Source organism: Tachysurus vachellii, chromosome 12 (assembly GCF_030014155.1).
Source record: "Tachysurus vachellii isolate PV-2020 chromosome 12, HZAU_Pvac_v1, whole genome shotgun sequence".
Classification (NCBI taxonomy): Eukaryota; Metazoa; Chordata; class Actinopteri; order Siluriformes; family Bagridae; genus Tachysurus; species Tachysurus vachellii.
In genome coordinates this window covers 8,924,560-8,948,613 of record NC_083471.1, presented here as the reverse complement: position 1 = coordinate 8,948,613, position 24,054 = coordinate 8,924,560, and the positions used below count along the sequence as shown (strand labels likewise).

General features: G+C 40.4%; 1 protein-coding gene across 1 annotated transcript; it reads left to right on the top strand.

The window, feature by feature from the left end:
* Positions 1 to 1,879: 1,879 nt before the first annotated feature.
* spef2 (sperm flagellar 2) lies at positions 1,880 to 23,469 on the top strand. The gene is made up of 37 exons (XM_060883447.1): positions 1,880 to 1,937; positions 2,047 to 2,149; positions 3,073 to 3,325; positions 3,426 to 3,596; positions 3,822 to 3,959; positions 4,146 to 4,222; positions 4,521 to 4,677; positions 5,170 to 5,358; positions 5,446 to 5,633; positions 5,926 to 6,070; positions 6,220 to 6,439; positions 6,872 to 6,954; positions 7,998 to 8,079; positions 9,285 to 9,316; positions 9,616 to 9,719; positions 9,989 to 10,236; positions 10,535 to 10,601; positions 12,394 to 12,548; positions 12,755 to 12,835; positions 13,098 to 13,201; positions 13,284 to 13,411; positions 13,496 to 13,634; positions 14,474 to 14,611; positions 14,955 to 15,112; positions 16,494 to 16,580; positions 16,698 to 16,797; positions 16,879 to 17,026; positions 17,932 to 18,060; positions 18,495 to 18,633; positions 19,649 to 19,884; positions 19,975 to 20,069; positions 20,188 to 20,340; positions 20,417 to 20,509; positions 20,830 to 21,006; positions 21,103 to 21,255; positions 21,611 to 21,730; positions 22,801 to 23,469. Exons 1-37 carry the CDS (start codon positions 1,880 to 1,882, stop codon positions 22,891 to 22,893), a joined length of 4,941 nt encoding a protein of 1,646 aa, XP_060739430.1. The 3' UTR covers positions 22,894 to 23,469.
* The last annotated feature ends 585 nt before the right edge of the window (positions 23,470 to 24,054 follow it).

Genomic DNA, 24,054 nt, shown 5'->3' with positions numbered 1-24,054 from the left:
TGTGTGTTTATTGTGTATTTTACTGTAAGTAAAGAACACTTGGCTTTTTGGTTGAAAATAAAATAGATATAAATGTCTTATAAGAAAGTGTGAATTATCACAATGAACATCTTTTAATAACATTTCTTATATGCTATAATCTGATCAAATGCTTCAGCACACGAAGATTGGGGAAGAGAGCTGGTGCGCTTGCGATGCTTCCGACACGTTATCCATCTGGCTCGTTTCACTCGTTCATACTTGTGAGTGGTTTACATTCAATAGCAAGCGCACGTGAGCCTGGCTTTACAAAAACTCACTGATTAGTTTACAGATACAGAATAACACCACACGGACTCTGTTATAATAATTCTTGGGGACAGAGAGCACGTTACATGTCCCACCGGAGACAGAAATATACTGGACCATTGTTACACCACAATAAAAAATGCATATCGCCCAGCCCCACAGGCAGCTTTGGGTCTCTGGTCACTGCCTGGTTCATCTTATACTAACCTACATGCAAACACTTAGATCTGTTAAACCTGTATTAAAGACTGTAAAGAGATGCACCAATGATAGAGTGGGTTTTACAAGCTTGTTTTGACCTCGCTGATTGGTGTTTTTTCCATGTATCAGTTTCTGTGAGGACACATGCATCCTTACCAGAAGTCATCTAACATTTAACAATGATAAGCCATGGTTTACAGAAAAACTCAGACACCTTCATCAGGCCAAAGAGGATGCCTACAGAAATGAAGACAGGGTCTTGTACAGTGAGTCCAGGAAAACTCAGAATAAGGAGATTAGAGCAGCTAAGAAGAGCTATGCCAAAAAGTTGGAGGATCAGTTCACTTCTAACGACTCAGCTTCAGTCTGGAAAGATCTGAAAGCCATCACCAACTACAAGAAACCATCCCCCAGCACTGTTGCGAATCATTTGCTGAAGATTTGATTGAGTGTTATTGTAGATTTTAAACCCTTCCACACGCATTCTGACCATCTCCTTACACAACATTTAAAACCCACTCTCCCCTCTCCTGCGCTGTCCTCCAGCTCCAGGAAGAAAGGCACTAGGTCCAGACGGTGTCACACCAACCTGTCTGAAAACCTCTGACCAGCTGACCCTCATCTTCACACAGATCTTCAACAGATCACTGGAGCTGTGTGAAGTCCCTGTCTGCTTCAAGCGCACAAACATCATCAACATCCCAAAGAAACCCAAGACTCAGCATCATGGGCATCATTTATTTCCTTTAATCGACATCCTAATACATCCCTGCATCTCATTTTCTTCTATTCTATTCCATTCCATCATCTATAGCACAACTGTACATACAATTTATTTATTATCTATTTGTATTTACATATGGGTTTTTATTATTTTTCTCATCTTATTTTTATTCTCTGTGTGTTATCTCTATGTACTGGAGGCGTATGACATTTAAACAATCTCCTTGTATGCATTTGGCAATAGAGTTCTTTCTGATTCTGATTCTGATTCTAAATAAATAAATCCAGTATAGAGCTGAAGAAAGCACAAATATATTGACTTCCTACTTTGTAATACACTTCATTTTTGTTTTTTTTTACTGTTAATATATACTGTTAATAAAATATATAATACAAGCTGACAAATAAATGTATGAATCGCTTAAATGCATGTTTGTGTTAGTTAAAGTTGGATAAATTTACCTCAGGAGACAGGAAGCTAAGCTAACGCTAAGAAGCTGCACCTGAGACTGAGCCCTTTTGTTACCATAACGACGCCGACGCCATCTTCTGAAACATAAACAAGGCTAAAACTAAACTACGGCAACAAACCGTAAACAATCCGCAGTCAGTCCGGTGTGTAGACTTTCTACCAGGAACACTTTAAACTCTTTAGAAAGCTCTCAGGATGTCTGATATACTGTGTCGGTGGCTGAACTCTGAACTCCGGTTAACTAAAACCGTCGGTAAGCATCCTTCATGTCAGCCAGTTAGCGTTAGCCAACAGAATCTAATCTGATGGTGAGTCCAATTGAATCCAATCTAATATGATGTAAACGTTTTTTGTAAATGCAGAGCCGCTTTCTTTGGCCAAAGATTTCTCTAACGGTTATCTGCTGGGTGAAGTCCTGTACAAACACCAGCTCCAGGAGGATTTTCACCAGTTCTCCAGACACAGGTTTGTGTTACACTTTCATACAAAACAACTACATATCTAACACTTTCCATTACATTTATGTCATTTGGCAGACACCTTTATCCAGCACACCAGTATCTTTTACACATCTGAGCAACTGATGGTTGAGAGCCATGTTTAGGTTCCCAGCAGTGTCAGATTGATGGACCTGGGATTTGAACTCATAGCCTTCTGGTTTGTAATCCAATGAATTAACAACTAAGCTACCAGATCAATTTTATTCCTTGTCTGTTAATACATTCTGAAAGCATCTTAATCAACACTGTGCCTTTTTTCATATTCATCTTCACTGAGCACTTTGTTTCACACACACACACACACACACACACACACACACACACACACACACACACACACACATGGACGTACCTGGAAGAAACCCACATAAACATAGGGAGATCATGTGAAATTTCTCCACACGCCCCTGAGCTCATGATCAAGCATGGAGATCATGCTACAGCTGTGGAGAGATAACACTTTTGTTTTTATTCCTGATTTTGTTGTCATACATCAGAAAAGAATGCTTTAGTTGCAAGAAAACGTAATGCGACCCTCACACAGTTTAGTTCCAGCCTTATAGATGAGGACAAACTCAGTGTCAGTGTGACAAACTGATCTCCAAGCATGAGTGCTGCTGCTATGACACTCATCTAAAACCCATAGGAGAATAACAAACGAAGCTAATGGATAAAAAACTTATTACTGCTAGGTGATATTGTCTAGTCATGTTTTTTAATCACAGGTCTGTGGATATCCCCATGATCATTGTATATTCTGACATGGAGAACATATGCTCACACAGACTTTTAGAGAATTTGGAATATCTTACAGTGTAACATGAAATAATCTTAAGACACCATTGAAATCACTCCATTGTTATGTTTGTTTGTGTGTGTGTTTTTCAGCACACCTAATGCCAAGCTGAACAACTTCACACGTCTAGAGCCCACGATGCAGCTCCTGGGTGTGCCCTTTGATCTGAGCATGGCCAAAGCAGTAATGCAGGGCCAGCAGGGTGCGGCCACACGTCTGCTCTATCAACTCTACATCCTGCTACAGAAGAAGACACGTCTTGGGCTGACAGCCACCATGCTGGAGACCATGCAGCCTGCAGGCGTGGCTAAATTGCATCGTTTGGAGAAGCACATCTACACACAGGTGGTTTATCCACTCAGTGGCTGTAAATCGTATCACAGTGCTGATTATATATTTTTTCTGATAGAATTGGGCTCTGTGTGTGTGTGTGTGTGTATTTCAGCGTTTGAGGATGATGGTGAAGCGTGAGGCAGATGTAAAGATGCAGAAGATCGCACAGCGTTTCGATAAGAGAGGCCGTGATGCATACAGCCGCTCAGTGATGGCCGAACTGGAGCGAGAGGAAAGAAGGCGTCAAATGCAGGAACAGATCAGACTCCAGGACATCCAGAAGGTGAAACACTGCCCGAGTCTTAATTTCTACTAATTGTATAGCAGTAAAATACCAAACAACCAGCTTACTTGGAATCAGAGCTAATTGGATAACTTTATGATTAGCAGGCTTACTAGATAGCTGATATGCTAAGTGCTAATGTGCTGATTAGATTAGATCTATCTTATAATTTAGTTTTATCGTCATCATTCTCACATATTTGAGTTGGTGTGTGTGTGTGTGTAGCACCGACAGGCCCGTAGGAAGCAGCAGGAGATAATGGACCGCATTCAGAGAGCTACAGTGCAGATTCCCAAACCCCCAGTGAGCCGTTCAGACCGAGCAACGGGCAAACACAGACAACACCATCAACCAGATGCTCAGGTTAATGAACACACACATACATACACACACATGTACACACACTTTCACACACCTTACTCATATTGACAGGTTTCATCATCATTCAGAACACACTGTACTGCTCTTAACCAGTCAGAGCACTGTATTGTTCTTAACCTGTTGATGGCATCTGTTTCACTTTATTTGTTTCTTTGTTTGTTTATTTAGAACATTTATTATCAGATCAGTGAGTTTGAGAAGAACAGGATGAGACCGTCTCCTGCATCATGTCCAGCCTCTGTCAGGTAAAAACCCAGAGAGAGATAGGGGGAGAGAGAGAGAACAGGAGGAATTGAAAAAGCATAAAAGGGAAATTTAATATTTCTTTTGATGAGATCACATCATCTTCCCCCTGTTCAGAATGTTACAGTTAATGGAAATGCTCCTTTGGAAACATACTGAGGTGTGTGTGTGTGTTTGTGTGTGCACGTTTGTATGTGCATATTTGTGTGTGTGTCTTTGTGTGTGCGTGTTTGTGTGTGCATATTTGTGTGTATGTGCGCGCTCGTGTTTGCACATGTGTGTTTGTGTGCGTTTGCACAGCTTGCAGGTGAACGAGGAGCAGATGGAGGAATGGAACAACGCATACGTTCAGAAGATCAGGAAGCGTTTGGAGGAGAATGCTTTAGCACGGGAAGAAAGAGAGAAACGCCGCCGCAGAGTGCTAATCCATCAGCTACACACACACCAGACACATGAGGCTTGTTTACTGCACCCACTAACACCCACCAACACACACACACACACACACACACACACAGGTTTGATTGGATGCAAAAGTTGTGTTGGAGTGTAAAGAGAGGTGTTTTTGAATAATAGAACTCTAGGGAGCAGACTAAGGGGAAAGAGAATAGGACATAAAGTAATCCCATAGGAGACAGAGCAGGATCTGAGTGCAGGATACCTTCTAAGATCCTTCTGTACATATTCGAACCTACAATTTTAATTTAGGTACCAAACACATCGCTGCATAGAATAAATACCTTTATAGAGTAAACATCCATTTTTTAGTGCCAGAGACTCGCACACATGCACACACACACACACACACACACACAATAGTTTTGTTTCACATGTGTGCATCATTCAGTGGAGAATGACACACCATGAGCTGTGTGTAATACACCAAGAGAAAACAAAAACACAACAAGATTTCAAAAAGATAAACAAGTGTGTGTGTGTGTGGATGTAGGAGATGTTACGGGAGGAGCAGCTGATTGGGAGGCTTATGCGCCAGTCACAGGAGGAAAAGAGAATTGCGGCGCAGCTGATGCAGATCAGACAGCAGAAGGAGGTTCTAAGGCAAAACCGTATCCTGAGAGAGAAAGAGATCCACAAACAGAGACTCAGAGACTTTCAGCAGGCCCTGGAGCGAGAGGCAGTGAGGATGCATTACACACACAAGCACATGTGTTCTCTCATGCTACATGTATGCACAAACATGTATGTGTGTGTGTGTGTGTTCCAGGCTCTGCTGCAGCAGGACAAAATCAATCGTGAGGTAGAGTTGTGTAAAGAGCGGGAACTTCATAAGCGTCTGATTGCTGAGCGTGCTCAGTCTAAACACAGAAAACACCTCAACACCTGTAGGGAGATTCTGGAACAGATTGTGGATCTGGCAACCAAAGCTGGAGAATACCGCCTGCTCACTTCTAAGTAATACACACACACACACACACACACACACACACACACACACACAGAGTATACAATTCCAGTCTCAGTGAAGGAGACAGAATCTCTAGCTAGTGACTGTATTATTTAGAACTGCTGTCTGCCTGAGATGTGAACTATCATTACCCAGTTACTGCCCTTTAAAGATTATGATTGTAACATGTCTATAAACACTGACATCACAAACAAATTTCAATCAAATATTGACAAATAGAAAATGATTAAGGAAAAAAGTATGTGTTTGTATTTGTTTTTGTATTGTGTGTGTGTGTAGTCTGATTCCTGTAAAACTTATGAGGGAGTGGAAGGAGTTGTGGTTGTGTGGGAAGCCGTTGTATGAGAAGGAGTCAAGCCAAGAACAGGAAATAGAGCTGGAGAAACTTCAAATCCTCAACAAGCAGGACTACACTGACTACACGGTGAGAGACAGGCAGGAAGAGATGGGGAGAGAGAGAGAGAGAGATAGCATTAGTTGCACTTTCAGTATCATCTGAAGCAGTACTAGAACTAAAACAGTACCATCATATAAACACAATATGTATGTATGTGTGTATTGTATGTACTTCAGAGTATGACAGGGGAGTGGACATGGCCTGAAGAAGTTGAGAGTAGAGCGCCACCCTCCAATAATGACATCCTGGGTCACATTGTGAGTCATTTGCGTAACTTGGCTAATCCACCACTACCGACTGCTCCACCACCTGTGTTCCCTAACTGCACACTCCGAGCCTGTGTTCTGGGAAAAGTCTGCTCTGGAAAGACCACCTGCCTTAACCAGATCAGCCAGGGTATTACACATATTCACACACAAACACACACACACAGATTAATATAAACAACTAATTCTAACCCTCACTGATCAGAGGTTCTCTGCCGGTTCCTCTGAATGGGATGACATCAGGAACCATGTGACTATGTGTGCTAAGTAAAAGTGTTCAGCCCAAATGTGAACTGGTCTAATCTGTAACTTTATAAACTATATTTATTAACACACTGCCATTACTGACCTGAAAAGAAAATTGGTCAAAAAGAATGTGTCTATGAAAGTTATATAAGTATGGAGCTAAGCTCTATGAAAGTTATATAAAGTTTACTGGACCCTACTTAGTTCTTCTAGTGCTGATGTTAGGTGTCTCTTACTTTCTGATGTTCTAGCATGTTATGTTGGAGTGCTGTACCGCTGAATACTGTTTGTGTTGTTCTTTTTGTCTGTTGTACAGCTCATGGTATTCATGTACTGTCGGTTGATGCACTGATCCAGGAAGCGCTGAACGCTCATCGCAGTGGAGACCCTGAGATCGAGGTCTGTACATATCACACCTTACACCCCAGTCCTCTTAAAGCTTTGTGTCACATAAGGGTTAGAGGGTGTCATAGTTCACATGTCACAAAGCACAGAAAAAATACAACAAAACAAACCTTTATTTTGCTTTCAGAAATGATCACAATTATGGAAAGTAACAAGTAGGTTATTTATTTATTGGCACCTCTCTTGATCAGGAAGAAACTGCTTGAAAATCTTTGACACTGGTGTTCATTATCTTCCATTAACAGCTTTGAAGTGTGTTGCTCCTTACACACCGCAATTCTGATCACTAGAATCAACACACATTCACTCTTAAAGTCAGGTGTCACCTCATAGCACAGAAGGATACTGCTTTAAATTCCAGCACCTCTGACGTAAATCACCTTCACTGATACCAGAAGAAGTTTCAGATGAAGTTATGAACCTGAGCTGTAGCAGGTTTACATTTAGCACTTGTACATTTTAGCTGGAGTGTCCTCGGGATCTACATTACATCCAGCCCTGAGGTCTACTCTTTTGCATTATTGCGTTCTTTTAAGAGCACATATTTAATAAAAACGATAATATTAAATATAGCATTTCAAATATTATCCATAAGTGAACAGTTATGATTATATATGATTATTGATTATATAGCATTTTTTAAAAATCCTCATTTTAGTTTAAAACTTTTTTTTATTTTTATTTTGCAGTTTTTCAGAAACACATACAACATTTAAGAGACATGTTTTTCTTTTGCTTCTATGTAAAAGGGGAAAAAAGGAGAAAGAACTTACCCGAAATAAAATAAAACAAGGGTGTGTTTTTCTGGAACCTGTGATTTCTGAAACCATAAAACCATAAAGACTGAGTGTGTGTGTGTGATTGAGAGAGCAAGCGAGAGAGAGAGAGAGAGAGAGCAGTGAGAGAGAGAGAGAGAGAGAGAGCAGTGAGAGAGAGATTTGTTTTAATCCATTCAGCTAATTACAGTGTGACTCATGCAGAATTAAGGCAGAGAAAGTCCTGTGTGGTGAGTGGTTTTGTTTGATTACTGTATTTAGGTGAATACAGGAAGCAGTGACTCTCCTCAACAGGAAGCAGTGCATAGTGAGGAGTCGGAACCACCACCTTCTCCACACACAGGTGTGTCCTTATCCACTTTAAAAAAAAAAAATATTCAGGGGTGGCTTAATGAAGCAGAGTGAGTTATTACCCTGAAGTTGATTGTTTTCCAATAACAGTAGGCCCCGAAGAGTGTTACTCATCTTAAAGCTCTGCAGTTTACAACCAAAATACATTTTATTTAGTAAAGCAGACATCATGCTTTTTATCCATTTAATGTTACATTTAATGTCAGTAAAACAAGTGAGTTCCTGTTCCAAACTGTAAAGAAGTGTAAACCCCTCTGTCCTGAAGGTGTGGAAAAATGTATTTAGTGCATTACCTCTGACTGTTCCACAGCCCTGACTCTGGAGTCTCTCTCCGTTAATGTTACATAAATATCTTCTTCCAGAAAACTTCACCACATCATCAATTAGATGCATTTGGTCAGTTGTACTCTCTGTCCCTATTAATCATATTTACACCAGAGATGTGCGGATCATCTCAAACGTCACACGATGCTTCAAATAAATCATCCGCCCTCCACCCACCTGCACCATCATTTTCTCAGATTAAGATATCCGCACGCGATCGTCACATTACAATAATTTTAATTCTTAGTTTTCATCTTGATGAAATGGTCAAAAGATGGTTCTTTTTAACAGCGGATTCGGTGCAGTTAGAGCGATCTGCGCGTAACATGATATGCTGAACGGATACTGATTTTAAATGAACATTTATTAGTTAATTAGTTAGTTATGAAACAAAAGGTTCTTTGGCCAGATTAAGCTTCATTTGCATAAACACAGGCTTTACTCCCTTTCAGATTTTAGCTGGAATCTCACCGTTTCTGTAAACTTCCTAAACAGCAGAACGCACAAACACCAACACAAATGAAATTTGCTCAGCCTGAGCAATGACTGACCCACCCAACATCTCTCTCTCTCTCTCTCTCTCTCTCTCTCTCTCTCTCTCACACACACACACACACACACACCCTCATCACAGACACAGAGGGAAGAAGATGTGTGAAGAACATAAGCATTGTGCTAGTCTTTGCTGCGTTCAGTCAATAACAATTGCATTAGTGAGACTGACAGCAAGACAGAACGGAGCAGTGTTAGTGCAGAAATTACATTAAAGCAGAAACATTTAATGTTTAATAACACTGCTAAGATCAAAACAATTCTAGGAAGAGCACTCAGGAGTGTGAAGCACTGTCTAACTCAATCTGTCTTCCTTAGCAGAGCCGGGAACTCACAGCCTGGAACACTGCACAGTAAGTACTGAACACACACACACACACACACACAGAGAGAGAGAAAGAGCATTGCACACTGTACAGTAAGTAGTGTCTCTCTCTCTCTCTCTCCTTCTCACACACACACACACAAACACACAGAGAAAGAGCAAGTACTGAACACACACACAGAGAAAGAGCATTACACACTGCAAAGTAAGTAGTGTATCTCTCTCTCTCTCTTTCTGTCTCTCTCTCTCTCTCTCACACACACACACACACACACTCACAAACACACACTGCAGAGTAAATAATGTTCTGTGTTATTCATGTCCCAGGAGTCTTTGCTCACTCAGCACGGTGCAGCTGTGGAAGAAGCTCTTAAAGCAGGCAAAGGTGTTCCTGATTGCCTGCTCATCGACATCATCACGGATGCAATCAGGTGCACATCTGTTTGTCACACTTGTTTATCTGTCACACCTGTTTGTCTGTTAATTCAATTCAATTAATTCAGTTTTGTTTGTATAAAACTTTTAACAAGGGACATTGTTACAAGACAGCTTATATACAGAATATCCAATTCTGAATATGTTTAAAAATATTACACCTGTGTGACTGTTACATCTGTCTGTCTGTTGAATGTCTGTTTGTTACACGTCTGACACTTTTGTCTGTGTAACACACTCATCTTTTATTGCATGTGTTCTTTAGGAAGGTTCCCTCAGGTCAGGGTTGGGTTCTGGACGGGTTTCCTGTGGCACTCTCTCAGGCTCACCTGTTGGAGAAGGCTCTGGGTGGAGCTGACATGGATCAGGTCCACACAGAGGCACAAGATAAGAGTCATGAGCTAGCTGTAGACAGGAACGCCCCTCAGGCTCCACCCCCAACCTCACCTGTGCTGAATTTGGCTCTGTTGCTGGAGGTGTCAGATGAGCAGGTGCTGGAACGATACCAACACAGTGAGTGACCTTGAATCAACCATTAACACAACTATTGCTTACTGGCTCTCCAGTATTTATTATTATTATTATTATTATTATTATTATTATTATTATTATTATTATTATTATTATATAACTCTTTTCTTCCAAAATTCTTTAATAGGCCTTAAATTCTCTTTGAATGTATTGAAGGATAATTTTAAGATCTTGTATCTGATTATTTGGAGGAGTTCCTCACATGATTTTTTAAAACACAATAAACAGTGTTTTGTGCAGGTGTAGCACTAATTCACCAGTGAACTGTTGTTCCCAGCAGTAAAGGAGCTGGAGATAAACCCTGAGCATATATGGAAGAGGCAGGAGCAGACACAGGTCCAGCACAGGTTAGTGTGTGTTTCACATGCTCCCTAAACTGAGCTCTTACTCAAAGGGTGCACACACAAGCACACACACATACATACACACTAGTCATTCACTCGGATTTTAATTCTACAAACACTTTTATGGTTTTATCATCACAGAGGTCCATTAATGCTCTCATGATGGTATCATTCTGTGCAGTCCACTAGAACACTACACTGCACTGATAAACTGCAACACTGCACTGCTACACTACACTGATATACTGCACTGATACACTGAACTGATACATTGTATTGCTACACTGCACTAATACACTGATACACTACACTGTTACACTGCACTAATACACTACACTGCTACACTGCACTAATACACTGATACACTACACTGTTACACTGCGCTAATACACTGATACACTACACTGTTACACTGCACCAATACACTGATACACTACACTGCACTAATACTCTGATACACTACACTGTTACACTGCACTGATACACTGATACACTACACTGTTACACTGCATTAATACACTGATACACTACACTGCTGCAATGCACAGATACACTGCTACACTGCACTAATACACTGATACACTACACTGTTACACTGCACTAATACACTGATACCCTACACTGTTACACTGCACTAATACACTGATACACTACACTGTTACACTGCACTAATTCACTGCTACACTGCACTAATACATTGATACACTACACTGTTACACTGCACTAATTCACTGATACACTACACTGTTACACTGCACTAATACACTGATACACTACACTGCACTAATACACTGATACACTACACTGTTACACTGCACTGATACACTACACTGTTACACTACACTGTTACACTGCACTGATACATTACACTGTTACACTGCATTGTTACACTACACTGCTACACTGCACTGTTACATTGCACTGATACAATACACTGTTACACTGCATTGTTACACTACACTGATACACTGCACTGTTACACTGTACTGATACAATACACTGTTACACTGCACTGATACACTGCACTGATACACTACACTGTTACACTGCACTGATACACTGCACTGATACAATACACTGTTACACTGCACTGTTACACTGCACTGATACACTACACTGTTATACTGCACTGATACACTACACTGTTACACTGCACTGATACACTGCACTGATACACTGCACTGATACACTACACTGTTACACTACACTGATACACTGCACTGATACACTACACTGTTACACTACACTGTTACACTGCACTGTTACACTACACTGTTACACTGCACTGATACACTGCACTGATACACTGCACTGTTACACTACACTGTTACACTGCACTGATACACTGCACTGTTACACTGCACTGATACACTACACTGTTACACTACACTGTTACACTGCACTGATACACTACACTGTTACACTGCACTGATACACTGCACTGATACACTACACTGTTACACTGCACTGATACACTACACTGTTACACTACACTAATACACTGATACACTACACTGTTACACTACACTGTTACACTGCACTGATACACTACACTGTTACACTGCACTGATACACTGCACTGATACACTACACTGTTACACTACACTGATACACTACACTGATACACTGCACTGATACACTACACTGTTACACTACACTTTTACACTGCACTGATACACTACACTGATACACTACACTGAGACACTGATGCACTGATAGAGGAAACAAAAATATCCCCAAAAGATTGTAAAATCTGTGTAATTCTTTGTCCACTATTTCTGTTGTGTATATGCAGGATTCTGGGTTTTCAGGACGCTTGGCCTGGGCTGGAGGAATGGTATGGAGTAGAACAAAAGATCTTGGTAAAGGTGAATGGGGATGTGGATGAAGAGACTCTGTACAGAACTGTGGAAACTGTGCTGTTACACGTGATGGACACTGCAGAAAAAGGTAGCGATTTCTAAAAGGCAGTGATATCAGAACTGACCTACCTGTAGACGTCTGTCCTGTTATCCCTGGCATTTCTCTCACACACCAGCACACCTATAACATTTTTTATGTACACTGAACATGAGCAACTTCCTGTATGTGGTCTGTTAGAAACAGACAGGAGTTAAACACACACTGCACTAATTACTGTGTGCTCATCTCCACAGAGTCACAGACTCAGTTACACACAGAAACAGACGACCCATCAGAGAATACAGACATCCAGAAAGCGGAATCAGACCACTGCGGTAAGTATACACAACTCAGATAGAACTTTATCACCATATCACTGTAAACTCACATATTATACTTTTACTTTTAGACTAGATATAAACAGTGATTCTTTCACCTTTCTCTCTTTATTCTCCCTCTCAAAAATAATAAGACAAAAACCACTCTGTCTTGATAATGTGTAAAAACCTAAAGCTGCAGCTATACATCGAACTCTTAAAACACTGCCAGTGGAGACTCCTTCCATTAATGTATTTATTATTGTTATATCACCTGCAGATGATTCCAGGAGGCTGTCACCTTCTTCCTTGCCAATTGCTGAAGCCCCACCTTCTGAGCCTGGCTCCAGCTCCTGGGTTTATGTGGATAATCAGTTATCCAAGGTGCTAATGCTAACCTGATCACAACATGAGTCATAAAGCTTGGTACCTCACAGTGTCTGTAATCATATGTGTGTGTATGCAGGAAATGGCAGAGTACCTGCTTTCACAGTGGGAGAACATATGCTGTTCATACGTCTCCAACATTAAAGCTGTGCTGCAGAATCTTCGCAAGGAGCGGGACCTCATTATACATCACATCTACAACATCAGGTAGGTCTGGGTGTGTGTGTGTGTGTGTGTGTGTGTGTTTGTGTTTACTGGTTACTGTAAGTGCTTTCATTATGTTTGTCATAGAGAGGAATATAAACAGTACCTGATGAGACCAGATCTGAAGCAGGAGTTTGTGTGTGCGTGGCAGCATGAATATAACAGTGTGTCAGAGGACATAAGACACGAAGTAGAGACCAAATCAGAACTGCACCAGAGACTGGAGGTCCCACAAACACACATGCACACACAAACACACACAGTCAGCTATACATAAACAGAAACACTTAAAAACATTTACAGCATAGCCTTAGTTTAAAACAAACAAAATTAGGGTCCATGGCTCCTTCTGAGTCAGTCTGAATATATGGCTTGTTTTTGGTTCATTCTGTGGCATACTTGATTTATGACCATGAAAACAAAGTGGTTTTGTCTGCTTTACAATTTGTCAACTTGACATCAACATGAGACTTGCTGTATATGCATAGCTCCAGTTTTTTGCCATTTAACAGAAGGAAAACTCAAATGGCTTTTGCTGAAGAATGTGTTCCTACAATAAGGTAAATAGTATTAGATAGGTTTTAGGTTGTGAGGCAGCAGTAATTACAGTATGGAGGCAGTGGCAGAAAAAAGTATTTGTATAATATATATATATATATGTTTCTGGGTTCGTTCACCATCCTAATGTGGAAGAATATGGAAGAAGAAATATGGAAGAGGTCAAGAAATATTTATTGTCACTTCAAACATATATAGCTGATAAAGACAAAGTGAAATGAAACAGACCCTGGTGTACATAAAACACAGTGTGCAAAACAGACAGTACAATGCACTACAGTAGTGTACACAAAACAGCTCTCACCAGAATACCAGTATACTGTAGGTGAATAAATGAATAAAATAAATGAGTATTTTTAGACACAAAATATATTGAGATTTTGAGCAGATTGAAACGCAATTTATGTTCCATTTTAGTGGGAACCACACACACACATATATATAATTATAATAATTACTGTCTATTTATAGTTACTCTATATAGAAAGTGTTTTTCCATGTGTGTAGGATCTGCGTGAGCGTCTGTGGGATATCTGTGATAAAAGGAGAGAGGAGGCGATGCAGGAGAAAGCAGCACTTACAGAAGACGGATGGCTTGAGAATCATACTTCTGTTCTTATTAACCACTACTGTACTCTCATACAGGTAATACACACACACACACACACACACACACACACACACACACACACACACACACACACACACACGCATGTCTGTTCTTATTAACCACTACTGTACTCTCATACAGGTAATACACACACACACACACACACACACACGCATGTCTGTTCTTATTAACCACTACTGTACTCTCATACAGGTAATACACACACACACACGCATGTCTGTTCTTATTAACCACTGCTGTACTCTCATACAGGTAACACAGACACACGCACACAAACACACACACACAAATACGCTTCAGGTTTTCATCATAGGAATTTGTGTGTGTGTGTGTGGGTGTGTGTGTGTTTGTTTGTAGGTGGAAGTGGACAGGTTTCAGTACACTCTGCATTTGTTGAGGGATTATTACTCCGGTTTGTACAAGGTCCCTGTACATGAAGCAGCACCTGAATTCACCTCTGTCACGCTACTTGATATCACCAACGAGATCAGCAGCCAGCTTGAGAACACAAAAAGGCAAGTCACATCCCATAATATTACACAGTACTTCCTATAATACTATAAGACACAATCCTATTATTCTACATTACAATTACTGACGTGAGCATGGTGAAAGGCAGTCCCACTTCCTATCCTGCTGCATCTACTGCACATTCCCTACTCAAACTCAAAAAGGCATATCTCAGTGTGTGATGGTTTTATTGGAGGGACCTGGGGATGTGGTAGCTCAGTGGTTAAGGTGTTCGACTACTGATCGGAAGGTCATTGGTTCGAATTCCAGGTCCACCAAGTTGCCACTGCAGGCCCATAAGCAAAGCCCTTAACCCTCAATTGCTCAGGTGTATAAACTGAGATAAAAAAAAGTAAGTTACTCTGTATAAAGAGTGTCTGCTAAATGCTGTAAATGTACAGTACTGTGCAAAAGTTTTAGGCAGGTGTGAAATACAAACAAGAATGCATAATACATAAATATACATAATAGAATACATAAACAAAGAATGCTTTCAAAAATGGAAGTGTTAAACATTTATTTTCATAAATGAACAAAATGCAGTGAATGGACAAAAGAGAGGTCTAAATCAAATCAATATTTGGTGTGACCACCTTTTGCCTTCAAAACAGCAGCAATTCTTCTAGGAGAACTAACCACAGATCTTCTGTGGATGTAGGCTTTCTCACATCCTTCTGTCTCTTGATGTAATCCCAGACACACTGGATGATGTTGAGATCAGGGCTCTGTGGGGGCCGTGCCATCACTTCATGCTGGTTTAAAGGAAAAAGGTAGTAACACCAAATATTGATTTGGTTTAGATTTTTCTTTTGTTTGCTCTCTTTGCATTTTGTAAATTGACAGAAATAAACACTCATTATTTATATTTCTGAAAGCATTCTTTGTGTACAGCATTTTTTCACACCTGCCTAAAACGTTTGCACAGTACTGTAAATGTAAATGGAGCAAACCACCTGAGCAGCTCTGACAGTGGGATGTATAGTTACATGTATAGTAGAAAACAGTCACACAAGAATCAGTTTAGTCAGAGAGAAAACTGCTTTAGGTGCTGATAACTGGTGAAACACAAAACTGGTGGTGCACAAATCCTACAGTTCTACAAATCTCAACAGAATACATTCACATGCTCACATACTGTTTACTACAGTTGCTGCAGTGAATTTGGGGCTAAACACACTCAAGTCATGGACAACAAATCTGCATGTCCACAAATTAGTGTGTGAATTCATACAGTGAGACACACTTGTAGAATATTTTCTCATACATATATTATTTTCTTGGATTTTTTTTTTGCACAAACACAAGTCAGTAACTTGAACTGCTTGAATCTGTTACGAGACGAGACTCTGTTTAGTTATGTTTAGTTATGGTCTGTGTAAATTGCAGTTCTGAAGGTTCAGCACCATCTGAGAAATTAACAAAGAGTGCTGGAAAAAAAGACACTGAGACTGAGGATAAGAAGAAACCTAGAGTGTAAGTATATATATATATCATGTCACTGTCAGTTTATGTACTTCTATAAACCAGTCCGTTGTTAAAAGTGCTATACAACTTAAATGAATTGTGTGTGTGTGTGTATGTGTGAAACAGGCCTTCCTCAACTGACTCCAAACAAAAAGAGTATGTTCACCCTGGTGAGAATCTGCTGCAGGATTTCCATCAATCTGCTGTCACTGCTGTCACACAAACGGTAACACACATGACACTTGACACATGACATAACCTCTAACTGGTACATGTGCACTAGACTGTGTGCATGTGTGTGTGTTAGGTAAAAGCAGAGATGCAGCAGTTGGAGCAGGAGGAGAATGAAGTGTTGCAGCAGCAGATGAAGACAGAGCCAGCACACACAGAGCCACAGACTGTAGTCCCCACAACACAGTCTGTTAAAGACAAGAAGAAAGGAGCCAAGAAGAAAGGTATATACACACACACACACACACACACGTAGCTATTGCTGCAGTGTGATGAGTCCACCCTTACACTGTGTGTATGTAATGCAGTGTGATACACACCGTACAAACATACACACTGTTAATGCCTGTAAGACATTTATGCCATGCTCACATTAACCATTTTGTGAAGTATTGTCATTTCTCCTGTACAGAGTCTTTCTCTGTTCATTATCCTGTCTTTCGGATTACGGTTTTGTCTCTCTGTTTTAGTTTTCTTTACTTGTCGGACTGTCTTTTGGTTTCTCGATTTATGCCTGGACGGTTTGGATTTTTTTTACCTTGGATTTGTTGAATATTCTCATGCAAATAGGGTTTAGCGAGCCTCCAGCAGTGGAACAGTTACAGACACACACAACACACAGAATTTCATATCCACCCCGTATCTGTGTGTGAATCTCTCTCCTGTTTTCTAATCAGTATTACTTTAGTGTAAGTTCAGGTTGTTTTTTTAGATTAATTTTATAGCTTCTTTTCCCCAAAGCATGTTATCTCTTGTTTAAAACTCGGATCTGGCATGAAGAAGACACGTCTGGGAGAAAGTTTAAATCCCGCTTATGTTGAATATTCTATAAGCTAGAAATCATTTTCTGTAGTTTTTCATGAAGGAGCTGGAGAAAGATTCAGTGTGGTAGTGAGGTGCAAGAACAGTGCATTGTCGGGTTTACTGGAGCAGAATGGAGCTGTAAAACATAATACACACTGATTTAATTACAAATACACTCTGGTCTCAAATCGAGTTCTAGCATCACAGGCAGCCTTTACTGGACACTACAGGGCTGTGTTCCAAATCCAGGTTTACCATCAGCACATGCTGCCTGTTACTTACTGGACATCTCATCTGTGTGTATGTGTGTGTGTGTGTGTTCCAGGTCCCCCCTCCCCCACCCACGAACCGCCCGTCCTGCCCCCCCCAGTGGAGGAGGATGCTGGGGAAGTGCAAAACAGGCCAGTGAGAAACAGAATGAAACTGGAGTACAGAGCTGCATTAAAACATGAGGGTATACACTACACTTCACACACACACAAACAACCAGCATCTCTGACAGTAGTGCAGCTGCACACAACAGCTTTGCGCTTAATGTACTTTACCGAATATATCTTTGTGTCTCTAGTATCCGCTCATTCACTGTGACTTTTATGGCGATTGCTCTACTAGCAATAGATGGATTTTAAAAAATTGTGCCTATGCCAAAGTTTTCTTTAAGCACAACTTTATGTAACATTAACAGAAGGATTCTCCAGTGTCAGCGCTATGTAATAGTCAGTGGTAAAGCAATAACTTTGAGTTTTCCCACATCTTCCAACAGAGTAGTGTACGAAGTTTCTTGCTAAAATATTGAGCTGTTTTTTAGCTTGTCTTATTTATCTGTGTGTGTGTGTGTGTGTGTGTGTGTGTGTGTGTGTGTGTGTGTGTGTGTGTGTGTGTGTTTAGAGAGCTCTGTTTGTGAGCGCTTGGAGCGGGTAAAGCTACAGTGTGTTGAGACGTTGCAAATTCTCCAGACCCGAACAGAAGAGGCTCACAGAGAGATGGAGGAGTGGTGTGGGGCTCACTTCCTGTCTGAGGTTAACAGGTCAATACACACCCAGGATGAGTACAAATGTCCCTCTCACACACACTTTCATATAAATATTTAGGTATTTAAAAGCAAATAATTTTTTTTTTAGTTTCCAGTAAGACTGCTGACTCACTGTCGAAATGTCTCAAGAAATCACTGTCCAATTGACTCTAGGAATCACTGTCTAAATGACTCAGGGAATCACTGTCTAAATGATTCAGTTTGTTTCTCAGTACTAAGTACACAAAGCATGGTCTTGTGTACATACTGTAAGTAAGAATGTGGTAGGACGTCTTAAAGGAATGAACTTGCAAGGACACAAGAACAGAGAACACTTCAGTTAGGATTTGAGATGTTTACTTGATATTACCTGAAATTTTTTTCTACGCAAGAAGCAGCATAAAAAATTTAATGGAATTCTATATATCTTCTCATCATTCACAGACAAAAAAATTCTAAATTCAAGCAGTTTAAGCACTTGTTCAGACCCTGTGTTAATGAGATAGAGGTAAATGAAAAGCAGTAATCAGAGTGAGATTTGTGTTACTTTTTCATGCACAGAACCCTTCTACCTGAAGCCTCTAGAGGACTGACTGCTGTTTTCTCCCTTGTTCTTTACCCAGTGGTTGTTGAAGGAATTTCACTGATGTACATTTAATATTTATGGATATTTTGCACATATTTGCATCAGCTCAAGAAAACACAACATTTGACTCAGTAAAACTTCAATAATTGTTTAAAGGGTATATAACAAAGTATAACAGAAGCCTCCTCTTTCTGAAACTTCAATACAGTTTTATATAATATGCATTGTTTGTCACATAAACTTTTGAAAAAGTTTGTTCCCTTTGGCAAGTCAACATCTGATGCAGCCTTAATATTTGATTTGTGAAACACTTCCTGAGTTTTAATTGTACTTGATATGAGAGCACACAAATACATGTTGAGAAACACCGCAGGAATACATCACTAAATACAATTTATAGTGTGTACTGAGTTCTGTTTTTTTTGTGTGTGTGTGTGTGTGTAGCATTGATCAGCTGGCAGTCATCATTCGTCACCACATTGAGAGCGGGTCACGGATCACACACGAGCTCACATTAGCATGTAATAACTTATTTATTGATGGAGACACGCGTGTGGTGGTGACTCCACCACCTTCGCCACACCCACTCCCTACTGATGTGACCAATCAGGACTCTCTCTGTCTTACTGTGCAGCAGCTGTATGGCCTGCATTCTAATCTGCTCAACATCGCCCCTACAGGTCAGGAGAAGAAGAGCATTTAATTATATAGTCATAAATTTTGTGTATGTGTGTAATTATGTGTGTGTGTATGTTTGTGTGTGTATATAGGTCTGGTGTCCTGTGACATTTTACATGAGGTTCTGACTCTCTGTGTCGGCTCAGATGTTCTGTCTAAAGCCTGGATGCAACTCATAGACTCACAGGTACGCAAACTGTGGGATGGGACACGTCCAAGCAGAAAGTGCTGAAGGATTAAACAGGAAAAAGCTAACTAAAATTACGAGTGGTAATTAGTGTGTGCATGTGTGTGTGTTGGTGCAGGACTGTGGGATGGTGGACTGGCGTCAGTTCCTGTTGAGTGCTGCTCGTCCATGGCCACTGCCTTCACAGACACAACTAATAAATACTCTCACACGCTTCAAAGAGATTGACACAGCAGGGGGTGGAGTCATTACACTACAGCAGTACCTACAGGTGTGTACACACTCACACACATTGTGGGGGTGGACTCGTCACACTGCAGCAATACCTACTGTGTGTGTGTGTACAGGTGGAGCTGTGGTTTCCCACTCAGACAGAACCTCCTGTTCCTGATGATCGGACTGATCCTCAACCCTACGACAGGTTAACCAACCTCAGAAAGGTATTGTACTGAGTGTGGGTGTGTTTTGGTGCAGAGGTGTTAAAATTGTATAAACATTCTAGCAGTTTGGGTGCATCACAATTTGCATGTAACTGTGACCACACCTCATCTACTTGCGCTGACATGTACAAGCCATGCATCCTTCACTGTGAGTAACAGCAATAGGCCACACCTCCTTGACTGTGATTGACAGATACCAACACCGCACCTCCTTCACTGGGACTGCATTGCTGTAATAATAAATAGAACTTGTGGTGTTTGTGTGTGTGTGTGTGTGTGTATGTGTGTGTGTGTGTGTGTGTGTGTGTGTGTGTGTGCAGTTCTTCTTCACACTATTCTCAGACTCCACCCTCTCTCCACCTGTGTGTGACTACATGAAAATGCTGCTTTATTTCTGCTCTCATCCTGATCCAACACGTGGCTTTACCAGAGCCCTGAGTCTAGTGACACAGCACAGACTGCCCTACACACCCATAAACACCACTGGCCTGCTGCGGGTACACACACACACACACACACACACACACACACACACAATCAAACACTGCAGTGTGTGATATGTACAGTAGATGTGGTGTGTGTGTGCGTTACAGTCCTATGTGTGTGATGATGAAGAGGAGGAGGTGTTTGAGGGCGATGAAGGTGATGTGTCAGTGGAGGATGTACTCAGAGTTGTGAAACACGGAGATGCTCGGATCTCATCACAACAGCACACCAATGCTCAGAACACAGAGGAGCTGCAGCAGGTACACACACACACACACACAGAACACAGCGTCTGTTAAACCTAACAGTCCTGACACTGTGTTTACATTTGTTTTCAATCCCCAACCGTCAGCGATTGTGGGAATTCCCATGTAAAGTGCCCTACCCTACTTAATGCCCTATTCCAGTTAGTGCCCTGCCCTGATTAATGTCCCATCCAGCTTAATGCCCTGCCCTTCTTAGTGCCGTGCTTTTGCTTAATCTAAAATAACATGAATCTTTCCATATTTACATGTAATAATCTTAAATTGTAACTATTGTAACTGTAACTATTATGTTCCTTTGTGTGTGTGTGTGTGTGTGTGTGTGTGTGTGTGTGTGTGTGTGTGTGTGTAGGATTTGGAGGATATATTTCAAAGTCTCGGCTTCAAGCCAGAAGACAAGATCCCATTTCGTTTGCTAGCGCAGCAGTCTGTTCTTCAAGAGTTGATGGACTCATCGCAGTACCTGTTGGCAGTGAGTGTTCACACACACACACACACACACACACACACACACACAAACCTACACCTGTATGCATGTTCAAATCACATGTAAAAATGGTAAACAAGGTCATCAGAATACAACAATACAGGGATTTGTGCTAAACTGCATACAGATGGACAAGACTAACAGAATTAGACTGCTAATAAAAATGCACAAGTAAATGTTTAAAGGACTTTTACCGTCCTTTACACGTTTTGTACAGAAGACGTTTAACAACGGGACAAAAAATACAGCAAAAGATCAGTCGACAATCATCATCATGTGAGACAAAGCAGGTGACGTCAGTGTAAAATGATTGACAGAAGTTGTGGGTGTTGTCCAAATTTACTACATTTAAATCACTATATCATGAACATCAATTCAATTCAATTCAAATTTATTTGTATAGCGCCTTTTACAATTCACATATAAAGATTAGATATAGGTACATATAAGATTAATATTATTATATTTTAGATTAATATTAGATATATTTAAATGTGTATGTATTTATCCCCAATGAACAAGTCTGAGGTGACTCAGGCAGCAGTGGGGAGGAAAAACTCCCTTAGATGGTAAAGGAAGAAACCTTGAGAGGAACCAGACTCAAAGGGGAACCTTATCCTCATATGGGTGACACTGGAGGGTGTGATTATAAATACACAGTCTGACAAATGTTGTATTGATGCAAAAGACCACATGGAGTTGCAGTTTCCTGTCAGCCACATCAGTCAAACTATATTCATTAGGAATGTCACTGAAACAAAACATTTTTTTAGTTTCTGAATGTTTTTAGTAAAAAGAAAAAGTGCAAAATGAAGTGTAATTGAATTGAGACAATTGTGGGGACCATTGTGTCAACATTTACTCACACACACCATGCAGAAAGAACAATAATATACACACGCTTTACTGTATGTGCTGTTTTGTACAGTCTTGAGTCAGTAGGTTCCTCCTGAAGGTGACACTGACACCAAATCATCTAACACTGAACTATGTGAGGAACAGTGCAATCAACACTTCTGAAGCATCACAGGCTTTTTTTTTCTTTTTTTCTGCAGGACTTTTCCAGAATTTTGGAGATCCAGCAGAGTTCTTCAGTGGAACATCCAGCAAATGAAATAACATCTAACACATCACCAGGAGCTGAGTAACTGTGGAGCAAAGTACAGAAAATGATTCCACTCTTTTAAATTCAGTAGTTTTGAGAGTTATTCATTATTAGCATGAAAGATATTAGTTATTAGTATCTTATATTAGTTATCTTGCTAATATGCATTAAATTGACACAGTGCAGAGAATCTTCATTTCCTCTTATACTGTACTCTTTTTTTTAAAGTTTTTATGTGATGTAACAGCAGCCGAGCCTCCTTCTACATCGAGTTCTCCAGCACCACATTATTTCTGGCTCTGTGTAGATTTAAAGCACTGACTTTAGCTACAAAGCAAAACCACAGCCCACATCCCTAAAAGAAGTTCCCAACATGCACATTGACGGCTTCTACTCTGAACTGTGTTCATCACCTAGTGCTCAACCGGTCATTTCCTGCTTCACTAACTCATCTCTAACAGGGTTCTAGAGCACTTTTGTGATTAGACTCTGAGTGAATTAGCATTAGGTTAAGTTTTTGAAAACCATGAAGTGCTTCTGCTGATGCAGTAAATGTAATTTACACACTTGCTAGAATCATACTGCTTTGCATTAATAAATAGTTTATCGACTTTCTGGATTTCTCTCTCTCTCTGTGTGTGTGTGTGTGTGTGTGTGTCTCATTAACCTACATTTTGAATTTGGAGGAAATCTGATTTTTATTAATTACTAAGAACGATCCTGGTGTAAATGTTACTTCTCTAAGCTGGAATGAGAGGAACAGGGCACCAGATCAACAGGAAAAGGTGTTATTTGTTGTCATCAAGTTATTGTTGCAGACCTTTTTGTTCAAGACACAGAGGTCAAACCCACTGGATGTCTGTGGCTCAGAGTGAACAGTATTTCATATGTTTATGAAGCCACGTTATCCTCTAAAGCTTGAGGGATGATTAAACTGTTTAGAAAATTTATTCCATTTTGAATGTACACTGCAATGGCGGACTCTGAACATGAACACGAGTTTCCCGTCCTGTATTTCTTATCGGTTTATGATTTTTTGCTGTTCTGCTAACAACACCATTAATCCTACTGGCTGAAAAAACCAGCTGAAACGCAGAACAGTTTTCTAAAACAAAGTGACACTGCCTTAGTTTTATGTTAACACAAATTATAAGAGACACAACACACACATGAGACATGCTTCTCTGTGGAACATTCTAGTTAT